This window comes from Liolophura sinensis, chromosome 11 (genome assembly GCF_032854445.1).
Source record: "Liolophura sinensis isolate JHLJ2023 chromosome 11, CUHK_Ljap_v2, whole genome shotgun sequence".
NCBI lineage: Eukaryota > Metazoa > Mollusca > Polyplacophora > Chitonida > Chitonidae > Liolophura > Liolophura sinensis.
The window spans coordinates 4,202,536-4,224,324 of record NC_088305.1 but is presented as its reverse complement, the minus strand read 5'-3'; the positions used below and the strand labels follow the sequence as shown (position 1 = coordinate 4,224,324).

Here is a 21,789-nt window from a genome sequence, read left to right as displayed (position 1 = left end):
AAAAATAGAAATAATTAGAAGACGCTTCATCAATTTTTAAATCTAGGCTTGGTTTTAAAAAGAGGCCCAGATATATAGTGTTTGCTTTTACAGTTGAACGAAACAGGTTTTGATCTATTTTATTTATTCATTTATTTGATTGGTGTTTTACGCCGTACTCAAGAATATTTCACTTATACGACGGCGGCCAGCATTATAGTGGTTGGAAACCGGGTACAGCCCGGGGGAAACCCATGACCATCCACAGGTTGCTGGAAGACCTTCCCACGTACGGCCGGAGAGGAAGCCAGCAAGAGCTGGAATTGAACTCACAGCGACCGCATTGGTGAGAGACTCCAGGGTCATTACGGTGCGCTAGCGCGCTAACCAACTGAGCCACGGAGGCCCCTGCTCTATTTTACTCCAGCTATAACATGATGCAGTGCACATCACACTTGAGTGCTGTGACAATTTAATGAGCTCATAAAAATCTACACGATTTGAATTTTCAATTAAAGAACTTATTTCACATCTCAAAACAATTCATCTTACAAATTCTCCATTTAATGATAAATTTTTGCTGAGCGATTAAATTTATGATAGATTTATTGCCCGGAGGACACGAAGGATAAATTCATTTCATACCTACCACAAAACCGCTAATATAACCTTACGTTTCGTCAATAAGCCTTCACAAATTATGGTTGGATGAGTAGAAATATACAAAGGTACAACACAGTAAACAAAAACAGAGCAGCAGTAAAGCCTCTGCCAGCTACTGTGTACGCTCTCCCATCAGCCTATTCGTCGAAACAGACACTCGTATACCAGGCGTCAACTAATTAGAGCGTTCTGGGTCAATAATCGCAAGGCCAATTCCCTAGCACAAGCTACTAAGAAAGTACATAAAATATGAAAATAGGACAGGATCATACAAATAGAAGCAGTTAATAGTTTTCGACGATGTAGAAATATAATTCCACCAGTTGAACAAAAAGTAGATTAACTCTATTTCGCAGGAATGAAATCCAGTTTATACATTTTGATATTGTTGGCTTCAACAACCCTGAACGGCGAATTCCACGGTCCGGACGGAAGATAACCCGATCACAGGTTCTTGGGCGCATACACGTTTACTGCAAGTTTTGAAGGGCATCAGTGTGCTTTATTCAGTAAATCACAATATAAAAGATTTAGAGTGTAGGCAGTGAAACCAAAACAGCGAGGATACTATGATAGTTGGCAAACCAGTGAAATACATGGTCTTTATATTTTAATTTTAGTCTAAATGCTTATGTAGATATTTAAGTAGTAGCAAGTAAAGCATGTGGGAAAATCCCTGTAGCAACATGGCTCCGGCAAAGCTAAATCGAATCCATGGATTGAGGCCATGTGTAGAATGTCGTTCCAACACTGTTGTTATTCACTACCCTGAATAATTCTGTTACTTAGTTTGACTGAACGATTTTCATGCTGTTTCCATCCTTTTTGCTCCAAAATATTTATCGACTAGTTATGACTGTCATAGAGGTGTGCTACTCGTACAGGTTTATCAGTTTAAAACCCCGCCATAGAGTTCACACATACTGTCCTATTAAGAAAATTGTTGTTTAATTTTTCTGAAATCGGGAATGTGTTTTCGTTATAGAAAAAAGTATTGTCACAGCGGTTGACACATTTTGCCCTGCTGTTGATATGTTTCACCACGGTTGAAATATTTCTGATCTGATTTCTGGTTAAAAAACAAATCACATAAAATGCTGACCAGTTCATTTTATACTTGACGTACAAACATGTTCATATGAAAAACATACAAAAAAATCTAAATTAGTATGGGGCCAATAAAAAACTGTTCTTATGCAATGCTAACGTCCAGATACTGTCAGGTCAGCATTAAAATAATAAAAATTATCGACCATCCAATAGAAAGTCAGACCTGGGATGCTAATGTTTTTTAATCCTCCGGCTAAGTCATATAAATGTCACTTTATGTTTTAATAACTTGCTTAAAAGGGCACTCAAATGAAAACTCTAACCTATAGAACATTTGAGGGGATAATGTCGGACGCAATACGACTGTTCTATCAACCAGTCAAAGGTGAAAATGTCACATTAAATGTGACCGTTCTATTACAGAGTCAAATGTGAATATGCCTGATGCAATAGATTTGTTGTATCAACCAGTGAAAGGTGCAAATGCCAGATGCAATACGCCTTATTTGTCAACCAGTCGAAGGTGAAAATGTCAGATCCAATAGAACTCTACTAACAACCAGTAAAAATTGAAAATGTCACATGCAATACAACTGTTCTATCAACCAGCAAAGGTGTAAATGTCACATGGTAAAAATGCCTGATGTAATAGAACGCTTCTATCAACCAGCCAAAGGTGTAAATGTCATATGCAACACGACTCTTAAATTAACCACTGAAAGGATGCTATTTGTTACATGTTACAGTATGGGATAGGGCTTGCCGTTCTAGTCGATTTCGACATACAGACTGCACAATTCCACTGTGTAAACGCGGTTTGTACATGCATAAAACAATAACATCGTCTATGAGACTGACTTCTAACAGTCCGTATTGTGGACACTATGCTAGCTGATAATGTCAGCGTATATGGAATATAAATAAATATTAGAAGTCTTTTTCCCAATAAGTCTAAAGAGTGAAAAAAAACTTTTTCAACAACTTATCTGTATTCTTCAATGAAATAATTTAAAACAAACTTTTGATCTCCATAAACCATCACTTACTGCGCTTTTTCCACAATCGGTACCTATAAACGTAGCGTCACTCCCCCAAAAAGCGGAAACACGAGGTTACCCCACTCGTACCTTACCCCCTATGACATGGCAGAAAGACTCGCGTGAAGTGACAGTGGAAATAACTTTCATTTGATTTGATGAAACTGAATGCTTCGATTTTCTGAGTTTTGGCATTTTCATTTGATTTATTTCATTGGCATTTTACACCATATTTAAGATTGTTTAATTTGCACGGCGGCGACGGCATTATGGTGGGCGAAAACTGGGCAGGTTCCGGGATAAACCACACCCATCCGGAAGTGCTGACAGACCTTCCAACTCTTGATTGAGAATGTAATATGCTATAGTTCGTTTCATAATCTTAAAAAACAAAGCACATTGCTCTTTCGTTGAGTTCGTGAGAGTAACCCTTAGAGCATGTCGTCCAAATAGATGTACAGAAACAAAAATTTAATAGGATAAAACATTTCTAACTGGACAAACCGCTTGTAAAAACAAACATCTGGAGAACCTTTTGAGGGCAGATATCTGCTTTAATACATATTTTGGTAATATGCTAATTACAAGTTAGTTTCCGGTCTAAGTCAGCGCCATAATCATTGGCAACTGTTCTTATACCTACAATGTTCAGCACAAAATTTTGATGGTTACAAATTCCAAACAGAATGTTTCGTTGATTGAGTATTTGATACATTTATTTAAGGCAAGCCTCAACGTCAGGGTCTTTGCATTCCAAGGGAAACAAGGTCTTACATACATGCCATGCTTTGAAATTTTCAGAGACAGCTGCCAGTGTACATCAGAATAAACACTCATTAAGGCGATCAAATGCGTTTTTACTTTTTCTCTAGATATTACTTTTTTAATTCTTACAGACATTTTGATTTACCTGAGGCAGCTATTACATGCATGACGGTGTTTTGAGCACATAAATCCTCGCCGTAAAAAGCAATGTTTACAGTATAAGCATAAAGATTTTGCACTCGATATGAATACATCTAAAGGGAACATTAAAAGTCGTGACTTCTCTATATACATTCACTATAAATGTACGTACACATTATCCATATACACACATTATACCTGTACACACACAATGTCCATATACACACACATTATGCCTGTACATACACATATTGTCCATATACACACACATTGTGCCTGTACACACACATTGTCCATATACTCACACATTATACCTGTACATATACATTGTCCATATACACACACATTATACCTGTACATACACATTGTCCAAACACACACATTATACCTGTACACACACAATGTCCATATACACACATTATACCTGTACACACACATTATCCATATACACACATTATACCTGTACATACACACTGTCCATATACACACACATTATACCTGTACACACTCATTGTGTGTATATATACACACGTTATTTTTGTACGTACACATTGTCCATATACTCACACATTATACCTGTACATATACATTGTCCATATACACACACATTATACATGTACATACACATTGTCCAAATACACACATTATACATGTACACACACAATGTCCATATACACACATTATACCTGTACATACACATTGTCCATATACACACACATTATACCTGTACACACACATTGTCCACATACACCCACATTATACCTGTACACACACATTATACCTGTACAGACACATTGTCCACATACACCGACATTATAACTGTACACACGCATTGTTTACATACTCACACATTATACCTGTGAAGACACATTGTCCATATACACACACACATTAAACATACACGTCCATATACATTATAAATGCACGCTTACACTGTTGATATATATATATATTATCCACAAACTATCCATCTATAAATCTAACTATCCATCCAGATGTATGCATACATACCCGGTCTTCTTCCACCCACCGTTCTGACCGCCAAGGTATAGGTAAAAAAGTACATGTTTTAAACAACGTATTCAAATCATAATCAGCGTTTGATACGACGTTAGCTACACTGTAATATTTGTTTACTTGAGTAAAGAATGTCTTACTAAAGCCTCCAACTGTGAGATTCAAACAGACAAAGCCCGAGTTCATCGTAGGGTGTTGGACTGGTAGTTAAAGCTTTAAAGTTAACGCCATGTTATATGATGTACATGTAGTGTAAAAGTTACTTTAGATGTTCTTATAAATTTCACCCTACACTTTTCTATTTCACCCTACATATTTCTATTTCACCCTACATATTTCTTCTATGTGCTGAAATACTAGGCTATATGATTGTCGGTGGTACAGGAGATTCTCTTGCTGAAGCATTAAACTGTCTTTAATTGTTTTATAAATACTCTGACCTAAAACTAAATGTACCAAAAACTTATGCATTCTGGATAGGCTGTGTGTCTGGAGCTGATCTAAAATTATGTATAAAAGTGAATTTAAACTGGGCAACACCAATAAATATATCAGATATTAATTATTCATCAGTCTACTTTAATACCATGTGGAAAATAAATTATTTAGTAAGAACAGAACAGAACAGCTTAAAATAGAATTAAGGAAGTGGAAAATCTGGAACTTAACCTTACTAGGAAAGATTACTGTGATTAAAACCCTTGCCCTATCTAAGATGATACATTTATTTCTCTCTCAAACCCACTATTTACACATTGAACGAAATGAAATCGATACTTTATAAATTTTTATTGAATGATGGGCGCTACAGAGTCAAAAGGCAGATTTTGACTATGCTAATGATTATGCTAGTTGAGGTATACAAATGATTATGCTAGTCGAGGTATACAAATGATTATGCTAGTCGAGGTATACAAATGATTCACGTTTACCATAACTAGATATAAAACGGATTAGAAAATTAATTTTAGTGAACAGAACTGGCAGAGAATATGTATTAATAATAAAAACTATCAAATACTGAACAACATGGGGAGTGGTTACATCAATTGTATGTTTGCAAAGACACAATAAGAGCTTAGGACATTTTTCACCAGAAATTGCAGGAAAGAACAACAGTACGTATGGTAGAACAATTGTGGTATAATTCGAACCTTAAATGTCCACATTTCTTTATCAGAAATTGGTTAAATAACAAAGTACTGTATAAATAATATTTACTAGACAAGGAGGGCAACTTTCTACCATTTCCACATTCCAAGAAAATGTTTATAATTAACCGTGCATATCTTGACTATAACAATCTAATTACAAACATTCCTAAATCATGGTCCCGGGCTATAGAAAAGGATATCAGTGGGGATTACTACTCGCTTTACCGATATCTTCTCAACTTCTGATGAAGCAAGAAATAAATAAATCGTTGTTTTATGGCATGATGAACCCCACCTATGAAAAACAGCATATTTATGATAAATGGAATGAGAATATAACCTTAAACTAAACGAAATAAATTGGGCAATTATATTTTCTTCTATTTTTCATTGTACGCAGTGTACAAAACCGAGTGATTTTCAATACAAACTATTACATACGATAATACCAACAAGATCGTATCTCCATAAAATAAATTGTAAAGATGACGATGTTAGTGAAATATGTAAAACCACCAAAGAAACACTTGAACATATTTTTTCTGGAATGTCCGACTATGGAGAATTTTGGGGGAAAAAATGAGCTCTGGATAAACGACAGTTCCAAACTAAACGTTATTTTAACGGGAGAAAAAAATTTTCAGGCTGGCGAAAGGGTCAATCTGCCCCTAATTTATTAACAATACTGGCAAAGAATTTTTTTAATTGTAGAAAAATAAACGAGGCACTACAGATCACTGGTTTTCTTAATAAATTGCGAAAATACTCTAAAGTGGAAGACTATATTACAACTATCTCCGGGGAAAAGACACAAATGGACAAATTTTAATTCTATTTTACAGCACATATTGATTAAAACAGTCATGAATGCCCGAGACGAGTAAGTGGGAGGGGTTAAAAAATAGAAGTATAAATGTACGAGATATCTTATTCAGATATTACAGATATTGTCTTCCGGTTAGAGAAAGGAAAAAAAGTTCTTGCAAATGCAATAATGACTGAAAATCTAATAATTTAGATCAATTATTTTTTGGACCAGGGTACTGTGTGTACACCGTTAGCTAACTTGTCGGCTATGCTGGCGCAGCCAGTCGCTATATCCAGGCGATTTAGTCCATGGGGCACTTGTCCCGGAACATATTGTCTTTTCATACAACGGTCTCTGATATTTCGTATATTTTTGACTTCAGGTTTCTTACAAGTTGTCTGGCATGTGTCATCTTTATTCAGTTGGTAAGTTGTTAAAAACCAATATCTCAGAAATAACATCATGAATATATTTATTTAATTGTTGTTTGAATTCATATGTCATGTTTGATCCTTTCACTTATAAGATGACGATCGTTTTTACCCGTGGAGGAAATCACAGTGCCCGGGAAAACATCTATTTTAGGCAAGCTACTGACGAATTTGCCATATGTGATATGCACATATGCACACTACATTAGATTTGGATAAGTGATCTTCAACGAACATTCAAATTCTCAAGAGGCCTCACAGGCACCGTGTACCGCTAATTTCAACCGAGGCTTCACAAGAACAGGGGTAAAGTGTAAATTCCCTGTTCAGTACCTGGTTTGAACTCACACCTTGTGTGTCCCGATGATTGGCCTCCAACGACCAGACCGCAGCCGGTGTCGCAATATGTACACATATGTACAATAAAGTGATACTCAACCTAAATGTGACAGCTTTGGTGGTCTAATAGTTAAAACGCCCGCGTTGAAGTCTAGAGGCCAGGGATCAAATCTGGATCCTGTTATATCAAATACCTTAAAATTGTAATTTTTACCTCAGCATTGAGAGGTTAGAGCAAGAAAATAGGACTGGTTGGCCTCATGTCAGTATAATGTGAATAGGTGGGGTGTCATGTTCGGTGTTATTGATACGATATTTCAGTGGCGGCATTATTTTGGCGGCATGCACTCGCCCTGTCACAAGTGGACACAGTATATGCATACACACCTAATGAATCCTGGACGCCATATCACTGAAAAATAGCTAAGTACGATGTAAAACCCCAATCATACATACGTGCAACGTAAATGAATTGAAAAGCAACACTATTTTCTCGATAATGGCTGAGCCGTCAATTTCACTTTACCAGAATGAAATTCTTTCAGCTCAGTGATCCACCTCAAAACAAAAGACAAATTTGTCCGTGGTTGACGAGTACAGGTTCAGCTCTCACACTGGGCAATCAATTTGTTGATTCCACCGTTTTCATTGTTCCACGGTGGCATTACCTCGATGGTGCTAGTATGGGAGTTTGTGCAGCCTTACTTTCGTTGGAGACCTCTGGTCCCAGGATTAGGAAGCGATCTTAGACTTGAGTCAAAACTTCATATCACTGTAAATCATTATTTCTTAGGTTACAAAATAATGTTTGACAACGTAAATCTGAGTAAGTTACTGGTATTGTGAAACAAATGCCAGCTGAAATAACGGAAAGGTTTAATGATGAACAGTTTTGACCTAAGACGCTAGGTGATCCCAGGTGCATATCTGTATGGCGTTAAACAAAATTCAAATCAAACTAAAAAATCAAAACAAAAGTATCAGACATCTTCTTAGCCTCAAGATACGTGTATGTCGTGATGCTGTAATCTACTGTCCCCGTGATTATTACTAGATTATTATCCAAAACAAAATACACACCGTATGTTTACGTTATGCCTTCTGTCTGTTGTAGATTGCGGTGTCACATCAGCAGATTTATAACCCGATTGCTCCTGTCCCTGGGCGACCTCGGGTTGTACCGGCCTCTCGGTTAATTGCGACACGTGTAGTCAATGAGAAGTCGGTGTACGACCCTAGTGACGATAGACGTAGGGAACCTCCAACTAACACAAGGAGTCCACCTGGTGTCCGACCTGGCCCAGCCCACCAACCAGTTTATCAGCCGGTACCAGTACCACCCTATTATCCACCAAATCCACCTCATTATCCACCAGTTCCACGTCCGCCACCCTATTATCCACCAAATCCACCTCCACCACCCTATTATCCACCAAATCCACCTCCGCCACCTATCAACTGGGACGCTGTTATTCACGAGGCTATAAAACGAACAGACGATGAGGACGCTACCATGAGGCGGCGATTAGACACAGGTGAGCGTTTAGCAGGGGAGCGATTCCCATGACATAATTCAAATACACAAAACAAAAGGAAAAAAATTCGAACACATTTCTGACTAGGCTTGAGCTCTTTTGGCGGCAATGTTCTACTGGTTTATCACATAACTGAGGTCGTAGAAACTTTCAAGCCCTTTACCATCTGCATTGACAGATACATCAATCCAGCGGTCATTTCATTACGTAAATTGTCTTTACGTATTATTAATTAATATATTAGTTACGGATTAATGGTGTCCATGTTCATCACTGTATACTGTTGTTTTACCTATTTCCGGTTAAGCCGTGGTGCTACGTGGTGAGAACGTTGCTACAATGTGAGCATTTGCATGAACAAGCTGTGAAGTGACCGAATTTCACCGGTTACATGTGACCATTTGCACAGTTTCTTCCCTGCTCTTTTAGTTTGTTTTACTCTCCATGAAATCTGTATGAGCCTGACAGATCAGATGTAACTAGGCGTGAAAGCAATCGTATAACACCCTTCCACCCAAACTGAGGATCCAGGTCAATAATTGCAACACCAATTGCCAGCACAAACCTTTAACAGGACAAAGAAACATACAAAGTATAAAATTAGGACGGATTCATGCAAAGAAAACCGATCAACATTTCTCCATGATAATGGAAATAATATCAGTTTCCAAATCGTGTATCCTGCTAGGTCATAAGTTGTCGATAATGACAGTGTATCTCAGTTCCGATTTGATTCCATCTTTTTAGCTATCCAGCCTGGTGAATATTTTCGAGAACATGACTGTACAGCCCATATAGCTCCGGGTTAAGCTAAATCAGACACAATTTTGAAGCACTCTACCAGAGATACTTGACGCCGCGCTATTCAAATCACAAAACTTACTCTACATCGAAATTTCTTCTTTGGGAAAACAAACTCTTATGACCACGTAAACTTGTGGTTGAAGAGAGAAGATCGCCCCAATTTTAGGAGATTGCAAGTGGGAGCATAACTTAAACAAATATTGCGTTGTATCATGTTTTAAAATATCTTTTGAGGGGGATTGGGGGGGGATACTCCGTGATGGCGATACATGTACCAGCACTTCACAATGACCCAGACGCCTTTCACTAATACAGTCGCTGCGAGTCCAGCTCGTGGGAAGGTCTTCCGGGAACCTGCGGATGGTTGTGGGTTTCTCATATGCTCTGCTCGGTTTCGTCCCACCAGGGGCGCATATCAAGGAAAGACAGTCACACTGTATAATAAGAGATAAAAGAGGGAAAGATGACACTCACAATGGAACAAGACATGATGGAAACCACCGTGTTACAAGACTTGTCGATCGCTTCTCTCTAAGCCGCACCTGCACTAATAGTTAGAATACAATCCCTAATCAGGCAAGTTGACAAGAAGTCGTTGGTTACACGTGACCATTTGCCAACTATCACACCGTCGTCGTTGCTCTGGATATACTTGCTGTGCTTATAACTTTTATATGGCTGTTGTAGGGTAGGGAAATCTCCGGTTAATGTTTAATTGTTTGGTTTTGATTAAATGACAGGTGATGACAAATATGGCCACCACTTCACCAATCCCGATCCATTGCTGTTCTCGGAGAGTCCGGAAAATGCCGAAGGATTCTCAAGGCCGAGCAGAGTCATCAACTGGATTTCACGAAAAATCAAGTAAGACTTCAGCGAATTTCGTTGGCATGTAGCGTTATTAGGGAGAAACTGATCAACACCCATGGGAAAAATATGTCTCCCAGAAAAACTTCTCGATAGATTGGTTTATTGTTTTTTCCGGCGATTTTCGTTGCTTTCTAGAAGAGAAAGACTTGTGAGATCCAAGTAAGAAGCAGTAAGCTTTAAAATACTGGGCCGAATGGGCAACAGCTCTTGTGACATAATTTCATGTTTTAAGCCACAAAATAAGGACTCTGAAATCACCATCACATTGTCCATTCAAATTGATATTGAGCTACACTGTTTGTTTACAGGCAGCAGTATCCCGGATATACTCTGAATCACGTGATGTCCCACCCAGTTGCCCATCGGCATGGAGTCAGCTGCCCGTTCAGACCCCCACAAAACTGTGCTTCTAGACAGAGATACAGAACTGTTGACGGGAGCTGCAATAACCTACGTAACCCGCTCTGGGGAGCGGCCTTCACGCCTTTTACCCGTACCCTGCCTGCTGTGTACGGTGAGGGACAGTTGGCTGTTTTTAACCCTGTTTTTGCTATACGTAGGGTCTTAGTGTGGTCAGATGTTTGTTTCGTTGACGTTCAGGGCGGCAGTCCAGACTAGTTCACTGAGGCTAGCCGGTCTTTACACCTGGTGTAACGCCCATGGCAGTATATGACGAAGAAATAAATTAATGAAGCGATTAAATGAGATCTTCAGGGCTTGAGCTGCCCTGAGAACATAATAAAAATGGTAGCATGTGATAACCAAAAATGCTGATGTTTACTTTACTTTGATAGAGTAACCTTCACCTTGTGACATCACATCATCAAATTCAAGGGAGAGATTTGTTTTGAAGTAGATAAATATACCAACTACAGGAAATAGTGGTTATAAATTTACAGTTGCTTTTGGCGTCATACCACCCAACATGGTATAAATATATAAACGTGGACTAGAAGGTTACATATTGAGAAAGTATAGACCAGATTCCTTCAGAACATCTCTCAGGAGGACTCGATCAGTGAGTTGCTGAGAACAACTTGGTACAAACCAAAGCCGAAAGATTAGTTACAACCCATAACGTGTTTTACTCCCCACCCTGTAGTCTGCTCAGGTGTCTGGTAGAAAGGGAGATAGTGATAGTGAAAGCCATATTAAGACATTCAATTGTCAAAGTACGAAACATATGTCGAAGACTAGTGGTCTCTTAGAAGAGCCCGTTGTACTGCTTGCTCGGTGATGCTTTCTTCTTGTTAAAGCTCTTGTTAATCCTGATCACATAACTCGGCAACCCATGTATATATTTTAGAACATCGCAATGGGCGTGATGATTTTCCACGAAGTCGCTCGGTTACTGGTGAGCCGCTGCCCAACCCCCGTATCATCAGCACTCGGTTCCACGAGGGTGCCCCGATCGGCGATGACTCCATATACTCTATGCTTATTACAATATATGGACAGTTCCTGGCACATGACATCACCGACAGAGCTCCCAGCAAAGGTCAGTGTCTCGCGTTGCCCCTAGTACTAGCTAACATCTGTCTGTTCTGCTACTCGAAACACTGACGAAGAATTCAGCAGTGCCACTTCAAACATGTATCACCCTTTAAAAGCTGTTCACAATATTTCACCCTTTCGATGTCCATTTGCAATGATTTTGCCAGGTGTCCATATTTGACCCCTAAATGTGGAACATTGCAATATGCATCCTAAACACAGCTTCCAAATGGTGATATTCTGCACATAAGAAATGCATTATCCTTTTTTTACCGGTTTAAAAAAATATCTTATGAATAAATAAAGAAACTGCAAACGGCATTTGTAAGTATAGAAACATACTAGGATTATGAAAGATTCGTTTTATAGTTAAGATAGTAAAAAGATAATACTAACAGCACTCAACCGTTTGAAACTTCTTGTTGGCACTCACTTGATCGGAGCACCTATTCAGCAAGTGACGCCAAGATGTCAAATTGCTTAACGAGGCCAATCGACAATACCTGATTGTCGAAGGTGCAAACTCATTAGTCATTGTCTCTCATTTTACTAATTATTGGCTAAAGCATATTGCATTCAGATGTCTCTAAGTATCCATGCTATCGGTTTAATCCATTATAATATCCACATCTTGGCAGAAAAGATTACATTGATTTTACCAGGCAGAATTACAGAACTGACGAACAGAGATATGTGGCGGAGATGACAATGTGTTGAAAAATGCGGGGTAATGGGAGATAACCACTCGTGGACGTGCATTGATACCATTGCATGGACTTGCAGCATTTAAGCGAAAGCGTTTACTGTGAAAAAACGTTGCACATCACGTTATACCTTTTTTGAAAAACGCGTCTTGGTGATTTCTAGGTGAGGTGTAATAATAGCAGATATAACCTAGCATTCTAATGTATCAAACAAGCTATTCTTCCACTTTTCCAGTGAGAGCGTTACGCAATTCTCTAATAGCGTGGTGCTTTACATATTTAGAGCAGTAGAATGAATGAATGAATGATTGTTTGGGGTATATCGTCGTACTTAGCAATTTTTCAGTCACAACAAACGAATATAGGGCTCCCAAATTTTATTTATTCAGTGAGGGACGTTTCGGTATAAGAACTCATACCGATATATCAAGCATATATGGCATTAGTAACTATACCGGAAAGTCGCTCATTGAATAAACAGAGGTTATGATCCATAAATTTGGTTTGTTCTGCAACTCGGCTTCCACTGAAAGAAGTCAACTTTTCAGTCATATGACGACGAAGAGTCATGTGTGTACATATACTGTGTCTTCTTGTGGCAGGGCGAGTTCATGCCGCCAAAGCGCCACCGCCACTATTATGCTGAAGGCATCAGACATATAGATACCCAGTAACATTATACTGACACCGGTCTAACCAGTCTCTCAGTGGTGAGCACCAAGCCAGGCACCAACAAGTACCATTTTTAAAGTCTTTGGTATTACCCGTCATGGGTTTCATACCGGGTTTCCCGACTTTAATCATTGGGCCACCGAATGGTTCTTAGACTACCGAAGCGGCCTTAGACCAGTGGACGTTTGTGGACTAAATCCAAGCGAACCATCTTCACAATCCTGCTGCACTTTTGTTTGCTGCAAGAATGAACAATAGCAACAATATATATTTGATTGGTGATGAACGATATGGAAAGTATTACTACAATGAACACAGTTAATTCAACTGATAAAATGTCCAATCTCGTTTCAGGCTGTAAACAATCAGTGATGAAATGTTGTCATCAACGAACTCCAACGTAAGCGGAACTGTTCTCTATTACATTTGTCTACACTTCTTATTTTCTTGTAAACAGCTCTGATTCTAAACACTATACTCCTCTAATAATGCATATCTGAGTACAAGTTTTAAACGTGTTCTTACCACAATGCCTTTGAAATGTTTCATTTATTTCCTCTACATACACGTTTCCGTCCATGCTAAGTAGTTCTGTAGAGGCGTGTGGAGATAGTGTTAAACCATAGATTATCAATTTCCTGATATGGTTTTAATGAAAAACATTTGGAATTAAAAGTAAGCCGTTCGTTAGCGACTTGAGAGGTGAATTTTGAGCCAGAGAAGATCGATTTCCTGATGTGGTTTTAATGTAAAACATTTGGAATTAAAAGTAAGCCGTTCGTTAGCGACTTGAGAGGTGAATTTTGAGCCAGAGAAGATCGATTTCCTGATGTGGTTTTAATGTAAAACATTTGGGATTAACAGTAAACCGTTCGATAGCGACTTGAGAGGTGAGGTTTGAGCCAGAGAAGATCGATTTCCTGATGTGGTTTTAATGGAGAACATTTGGGATTAAAAGTAAGCCGTTCGCTAGCGACTCGAGAGGTGAATTTTGAGCCAGAGAAGATCGATTTTCTGATGTGGCTTTTAGTGGACATCGCATATACATAACAATTTGGGTTTAAAGTAAACTGATCGATGGCTAATAGACATGTGAATTTTGAGCCAGAAACAATCAATTTCCTGACGTGACCTCCAGTGGAAACTGTGCTTAATGATTTGGGTTATAGGTAAGCTGTTCGATACCGACTTGATAGGTAAATTTGGCTTGTAGTTGAAACTGTTTGTACATTGAAACATAAACACAAGGTAAGCTGTTCGATAACGATTTAACATTTGAACTGTGAGCCAGAAACGATTTTTTGTGGCTTCTACTGGAGATTGCCATTACGTACACGAACCCGTTGCACATGTGCAATTACGTGGAAAGGATGACAGGTGTGGTCATGCTGAAACATAGCGCACATGAACATATTAGCTGCTATACAGGTCTATAGACCCAATGCCCTGATTGGGTTTTAACGACGTACTCAAATATATTTCTCTTTTTGGACACATTGTAAGATTCCAGGGTGAGGAAAACTAGGCAGATACTAACTTAAAGTTATTGGCTTAGTATTCCTGAAGATTTGTTTAGTCAAAATTAGGGGCACTTCCAAGCGTTTTTTTTTTTCTTTCCAATAACCCCAGCTTCCTCCAGTCCAAATATGTCATTCTGGAAGTAACACGTTTTCTTTTCTATTTATTGCCAGGCCTGAGGGAATGTGCGCGAACTTCCGAGTTCCTGGAAACGACTTTTTCCGTTCTTTCAAAAGAGAATGCATGGAATTTCCCCGTTCATTGGAAGTGACGGACTTAAACTGCGCGCATGGTGAGAAAAAAGTGCTTTTTGCCGCAGACACAGATTGCAGAGGTCCTTTTAGTCGCATACTAGTAATATACTGTAAACTAACGACAGCCCAGTTAGTGCTTGCCTATCGCCCAAAGTGATGAGTAAGTCATACAAATACTGTCACTTTGAGTCTAAGGTATAGGACTGGACACAGCACCTGGCTAATGACGGGCTCGTATACATGTTTTACATGTGCACACTTGATATTTGTGTCAATGTGGATATAGTATACAGAATTGTCCAGCAAAACCATCTTTTCATTGACTGTAGGGTCACGCGAGCAGCTGAACCAGGCTTCCTCTTTCATTGACGGCGGTGCAGTGTACGGAGCCACGAAGAACAAGTCTGACAGCCTCAGGCGATTCAAGGGAGGTAAGTACATTTCTTTTAAATCTCCTCTTTAGGTACATCAGGACCACTACTCCTTTCCAGTGTGACACAAGAACCGTGAACAAGAATAGGGCTAAAAATGTCTACTAATGTATCATCTACACTTAAATCAACTACATCCAATCAACGCATTGTGCTGATTATTTCTTTGATTATGGGATCAAACCGAAAGTGTCAAGTATCGTGATATTCTCTGAAGCCATGTCCTGTACAATAACAGTAACTACATATTTTCCTCATCTTCAGTTTGACGGTACATTGTCCCATGCTTGTCTATTTCAGGTTTACTGATGATGTCTGTTCCCCAGCAACTACCCATAATACCTCACCCTAACGCCCATGCTACCATGCAGGGCTTTGCTTTCTACGCCGCAGGTTAGCTTGGCTTTCTTTTATCTTTACATGACGTGTAATCATGCCAAGATTACAGAAAGTAACATTTTGATCCAAGGATAACTTTACGCCACCTATAACTTTCCATCAGCTAAAACTTTCCGTCAAAAAATCCAACATCAGTTTCGGGTTATTCGTCAGTTTATATACAGAAATCAGATAGAAAGAATACTGGCGATACTGGTACAGAAAAAAAGTGATATAAAGGTTTGTGCCAAATATGACTGTAACTAGTACATTTTAGTATATCGATTTTTTCTGGCATGTTTAAGGAAGCCCTTGTTATTTACCGGCAATCGTACTTCTGAACGTCTGACGCACAGCAATTTTTGACAGGTGGGCTACCACGTTATATAACACAAGATAGCGCAACTCCCTCATGTGCACCCTCTACGGTTTATTGTTATCAAGTCTCGACGACCAACGAGAAGGCTGGTCTTAATTCTGACGTATCTCTAATGTAGCAGCACTGTAAAGTCATGCCCAAGACACCCGGAACAGACACCTCGGCCAGTTGTAATTTCATGACACCAGCACAACTAGTACTTCAAGTATTGCTTTATGTCGCTTTCTAAAAGTCATCGGGCTTAATCGTCACGGAGTGTATTTAATACCATTCCTGCTTATATTATACCACAGGTGATAACCGGGTAAACGAGTTCATCGGATTAATAGCCATGGAGACAGTATGGATTAGAGAACATAATCGGATTGCGAAGGTTCTGGCGAGGAGGCACCGTAACTGGGATGACGAGAGATTGTATCAAGAGACCAGGAGAATCATCATCGCGATAATACAACATATCACATTCTCCGAGTATCTGCCAGCTATCCTAGGTCCTGACCTCATCCGCAAGTACGAACTGAGACATCTTATTAGTGGGCACTACACGGGCTATGATGCCAACCATGACCCCAGTCTTGCCAACTCTTTCGCAACGACAGCCATGAGATTCGGTCACAGTATGCTACAAACCACCTACCGGTTGTTGAACCGACAAAACAATGACAATGGTTACACGCCAATAGATCTGAAAGACACGTTTTTCAGACCACAGACGTTCCTTCTTCACGAAGATCCGTTAATGCGCGGTATGACCGCCCATCCCAGCAAGAAATGTGACCGTATCTTGTCCAGCAGCGTGATAAACAATCTGTACGAGACTGATGAAGGCACTGGGTCGGATTTGGCAGCCAGTAACATTCAGAGAGAGCGGGATCACGGACTGCAGTCATACGTTGAGTGGAGAAGACATTTCGGATTATCTGTGCCCAAGAGGTTTGACACGTCTTCAGAAGGGTTCTCTGACCACACAGAAGACACAGTGAGGAGGCTGAGCAGATTATACAAGTAAGATTCTATGGGGATTGAAGAGATTAATCGTGGTACAACCGATAATTTTATTTTAATCGAAACTACTACCTGCAGGAGACCGAGGAGAACGTTCTTAGACAACCTATAAAGGTTTCTGCTAAGCCACCCAACAGGAGCGAGCTAGTCGGTAAGGGAAAGTTTAGGATATGCCAGTCACCAATAATATATATTCTCCTTTCGCTCGCTTTACATCACTGCCACCACTGGGCAAATCTTGATATTCAAGCTTAGCCTCACCACTGGTGTTCTGGCGCGGAACACCGAGCACTTTAAGCGCTCTGCTGTATGGTCGTGGACTTCAGACGAGGCATGTGAAATGGTACAGGCAGCTACTCTCTTCTGTTTGAGGTCGACAAAATCAGTTGGCCTTATCTAAACCTATTTCATTGGCTGCATGTTTGTATAATGCATTTTAGGAAGCAAGGTGCACACACATAAAAAATAATATTATTTTTAATATTTGTTGATTTGGAGTCTAAACCAGTCACGAAGATGTCTATTAGCTTTTGAGATTTATGAAATGTAAAAAAAGACTAAAATTAAGAAAATTCCTTGAATGCCACCGGTTCCACGGTTTTTAAGCAACATGAGGGCTTCCGTGGCCGAGGGGTTAGCACGCCAGCATGGCGCAATGAACCAGCGCCCGGTTTAACGCATTTTCCAAAGTCCAGTAAATTGCTTGAGTCGGAGTCTAGGATGAAGTGTTTCTCGACAGAACTTAAGTCAAAAGCTTCATAAGCATAGTATAATGTTGCTTAAGCAAAATAACTTAAGAAGTATCGTGAAACCGGGCCCAGGATCCTCTTACTAATGCGACTGAGTTCAAGTCCAGATCATTCTGGCTTCCTCCCCGACCGTAAGTTGGAAAATCTGACAGCGATATGCGGGTGGTCGTGGGTTTCCCCCCAGGTTCTGCCCTGTTTCCTCCCACCATAATGCTCGTATCGTATAAGTGAAATATTCTTGAGTATGGCGTAAAAAACGAAACAAAAAAATAAATGAATCTAAGCAATATATTTCAATGATTTTCAGCTGTTGCTTCAGTACCAACAGCACTGTGCGAAAAGCAGTTTGTATTATCTTGAGCAATAACAATAGGCTTCCAGCTTTCAGGTATAAAAAAACTCAGGGGAGGGACTTTCCCCATACTCTGGAAAAAGTTTGAATCAACCTCATAGAAGGGCATTTGTTGACAGAAAAGCTGGGGACGAGATTAGTGCAGATGCATAGTAAAATATGTTGTTTATTTGACCCGTGTCCTATAACCATGTTTCTCATACAAATCCTACCAATTTGGGTCGGTTTAGATCCCAATCTATAAATGTTTTCATTAATAAAACAAATATATTGAGAGCAGCCACGCTTCATATAGGGATAATGGTACCCATTACATCCAGAAGTATATACACTCAGTTTTTCATCTTTTTAACTCTTCTGTATGATATATGTGGTATGTGTCGCTATGTTAATAACCTTTTGTAACAATCTAAACAAACAACTGTCAAAAATTGTCCACAGTGTTTACTTTTTTGCTACACATAAAAATCTCAGTCGTATGAGTAAAATATTCTTGAATATGGCGTAAAACACCAATCAAGTCAATAAATAAATTCTAATAAAAAAAATCTGTTTGGGGACTATTGTTAATATTTCATTTATGTTTTTTAACCCGTTATAAATCACCAAAAATATAACTAAAACACAATATGTTCATCAAACGTAACCATATCTGAACTTGGGGCCCAAATCTTCAGTCTTCTACTTCGCGATATTTTTTGATCATTGATCCACAAAAGATATAATCAGCTGTGTATTTGCAGGGGACGTGAGAGATGTGGATCTCTTTTACGGCTTGGGGTGTCAGAAATCCCTGTACATCACGGGGCAGTGGGACCCACATTCGGCAACATTATAGGGAAACAGTTCAAGGCGTTGAAGAAGGAGACAGATATTGGTATGAAACTAGCGAAAGACCACAAGCATTTACTCTAGGTGAGTCAATAATACGCTATGTCCTTGATTTTAATCTAACTCCCGAGTATTTGATTCAAAATAATTAAAGGCGTACAGCACAGAGAGCAAAACCAGAGCCGCGACGACAGGTCGATAGCTCGCAAATTATCAGTGTTCAAAAAGACTAGTGTGCCAAGCATTCACATCACTCACTCACTCAATTTTCCTGGGGGTCACTGTGACAATGATCGATGGTTTATGCCCGAGTAACCGTTTGCTCAATCTAACCTTTGTTGAAGACCAAAAATGGGAAAGGGAAAGTTCTTCAGGAAGGCCAGCTATGTACACTTCGGTGCAGGACACTTCGGTATATTGATATCCAAGTATGGATAACTTACCATGTAGAAAGTGAAATTGTCTCCCTTGTCAGAAAATTGACGTAAAAGCAAACCGTTGTGGTCAAGTCCTTGTATAATGTACTATCTTAATAATTTCAACGTACTTCAATCAGAAATATGTCTTTTACTTTGTAGTTCAACTCCGTGAGATCAAGAAAGTGACGATTGCTTATTTGCTGTGCAAGACATACAATTTTGATAGAATACAAAGACGAGCGTTTTTTAATCCAGATCAGAATACGTAAGTATATATTTCATGTAAGTGTATGGGTATTGTGGAAACTAACCGAATGCCATGAGGAAATCAGAACCTTTAACATTGCCTTAAGAACACTCACTGTGGGATTAAAGGAACCCTAACCCGTGCACACATATGTTAAGTCACCCGGCTCTTGTGCACTTACTACTTACGTCGTTTATAAACTGCAACAAAACTGAGTTAAAATTCAATAAAACCAGATTTAAATAAGGGAAGATAACTATATAATAATAATTACGAAATAATAGCTTTTAGACAGTGGTCGTACCATCGGTGTATTTTAATATATCCTTCTTACAGTATTATCAGCATCATGCTGTTCTGGTTTACAGTATATTTCTTAGCTAATCACAAAAATATCCACATACACAAAGACAAATGTAAATCCGCATACCGTAGTCTTATTGAAAGTATTGACGACAATGCAAAACACGTTAAAAAATCCTACAAATTACCAAAAGCTAGAAAAATAATTAAAGTAAAATATTTTCTGATACAGCTCACTTTGAGTAGCCTTGAGTCAAAGGGAACATTCTAAACTTTTGAACTGGAAGGTCGCGAGTTAGAATCCAGCTTCTGTTTTCCGGAGCAATTGTCTGAAAGTTTACGAGGTGTCTTGTTTTGATGTTTTGAATATCTAAGTTTTTGTCAAGCTCCTGGCTAGATCAGACCTTAAGTCCGAAGGATTGTTGGAAGATTGGTTATTTCTTTTTGTGCCAACTGGTAGGAAAATTAACAGTGTTTTTTTTTTTGAATGTGTTTGTTCTGATTTTGTTCTTTGTGTTACTTTCAGGAACAATCTTGTGCCCTGTTCATCGATAACATCGTTAAACCTTGACGTCTTCTAAGTGTTCAGAACCATTGAGTACAAGGACGATGTTTAATGCTTTCATGGTTTTGGGCACCAGGTGTGCGAAATATCCTAGGCGTTTAGTGAACAACGGAAAAACGAACTCGAACAGCCATAACAACAAAGATGACAGCACAAGGCTTAATAACTGATATGTCCTGGCTGAGATCTTCACCATTCGTCAAGCTCGTTTACGCTGTGGTGTCACGCAAGAATCAGCCTATTTTTATTCAATAACCTATAATTGCAATGTGTGCCATTTTCGAGATTTGGCGTCCAGGACAATATGTGTGGACAATAAGCCCGTCTGATTCGGAAAGGAACAGCTATATCATGTAATTCACACAGAAATAGCTGTACCATTTCTTAATGTGAAGCCACATGGCGACACCCTTTGCTTCCTCGAAACTCAACAGATGTACAATTATTAGTTTTAAATTCCTTCGTGAAGTCCGGTTTGTCAGATACTCGCCAAGTGTCGGTGGTTTACTCAGGTTATCCTGGTATCTACCACCCATAAACCTGAACACCGTGAACAGCTTCTTCAGCATGGCGTTACACAGTTATATTAACGAAATAAATCAAGCAAATACCCTTCGTTTAAGCCCTACCCCTAGAATTTTTCGTTAATCAAAGTAAAGCATTATTTGTAGAACTGATTTTTTTATGTTTCATCATACCTTGAAAAGTGTGATTAGTCGTGTCTCAATCCTTCAATAATAAAACAACACAAGCACTGAGATGGTGTTTGTATAATTTGACTGAACTGGGTATTATCTCTGGTGTTCCTAAAGATTGATGGTTCGGTAAAATCTTACTGATACTAGTGTTTAAAGCCCAATGAACAATCATGTCGAACTTTGCCTCAAAATAGACA

At 39.1% G+C, this 21,789-nt stretch overlaps 1 protein-coding gene across 1 annotated transcript in view; it reads left to right on the top strand.

The window, feature by feature from the left end:
- The window catches only part of LOC135477770 (peroxidasin homolog pxn-1-like), a 45,229-nt gene extending 24,081 nt beyond the window's left edge, over positions 1–21,148 (top strand). The window contains 11 exon segments of the mRNA XM_064757973.1: positions 8,499–8,919; positions 10,464–10,587; positions 10,902–11,107; positions 11,900–12,091; positions 15,565–15,666; positions 15,967–16,059; positions 16,717–17,428; positions 19,273–19,388; positions 19,391–19,444; positions 19,939–20,044; positions 20,856–21,148. Coding sequence (XP_064614043.1) covers positions 8,499–8,919; positions 10,464–10,587; positions 10,902–11,107; positions 11,900–12,091; positions 15,565–15,666; positions 15,967–16,059; positions 16,717–17,428; positions 19,273–19,388; positions 19,391–19,444; positions 19,939–20,044; positions 20,856–20,910 — 2,181 coding nt within the window. The 3' untranslated portion in view covers positions 20,911–21,148.
- The last annotated feature ends 641 nt before the right edge of the window (positions 21,149–21,789 follow it).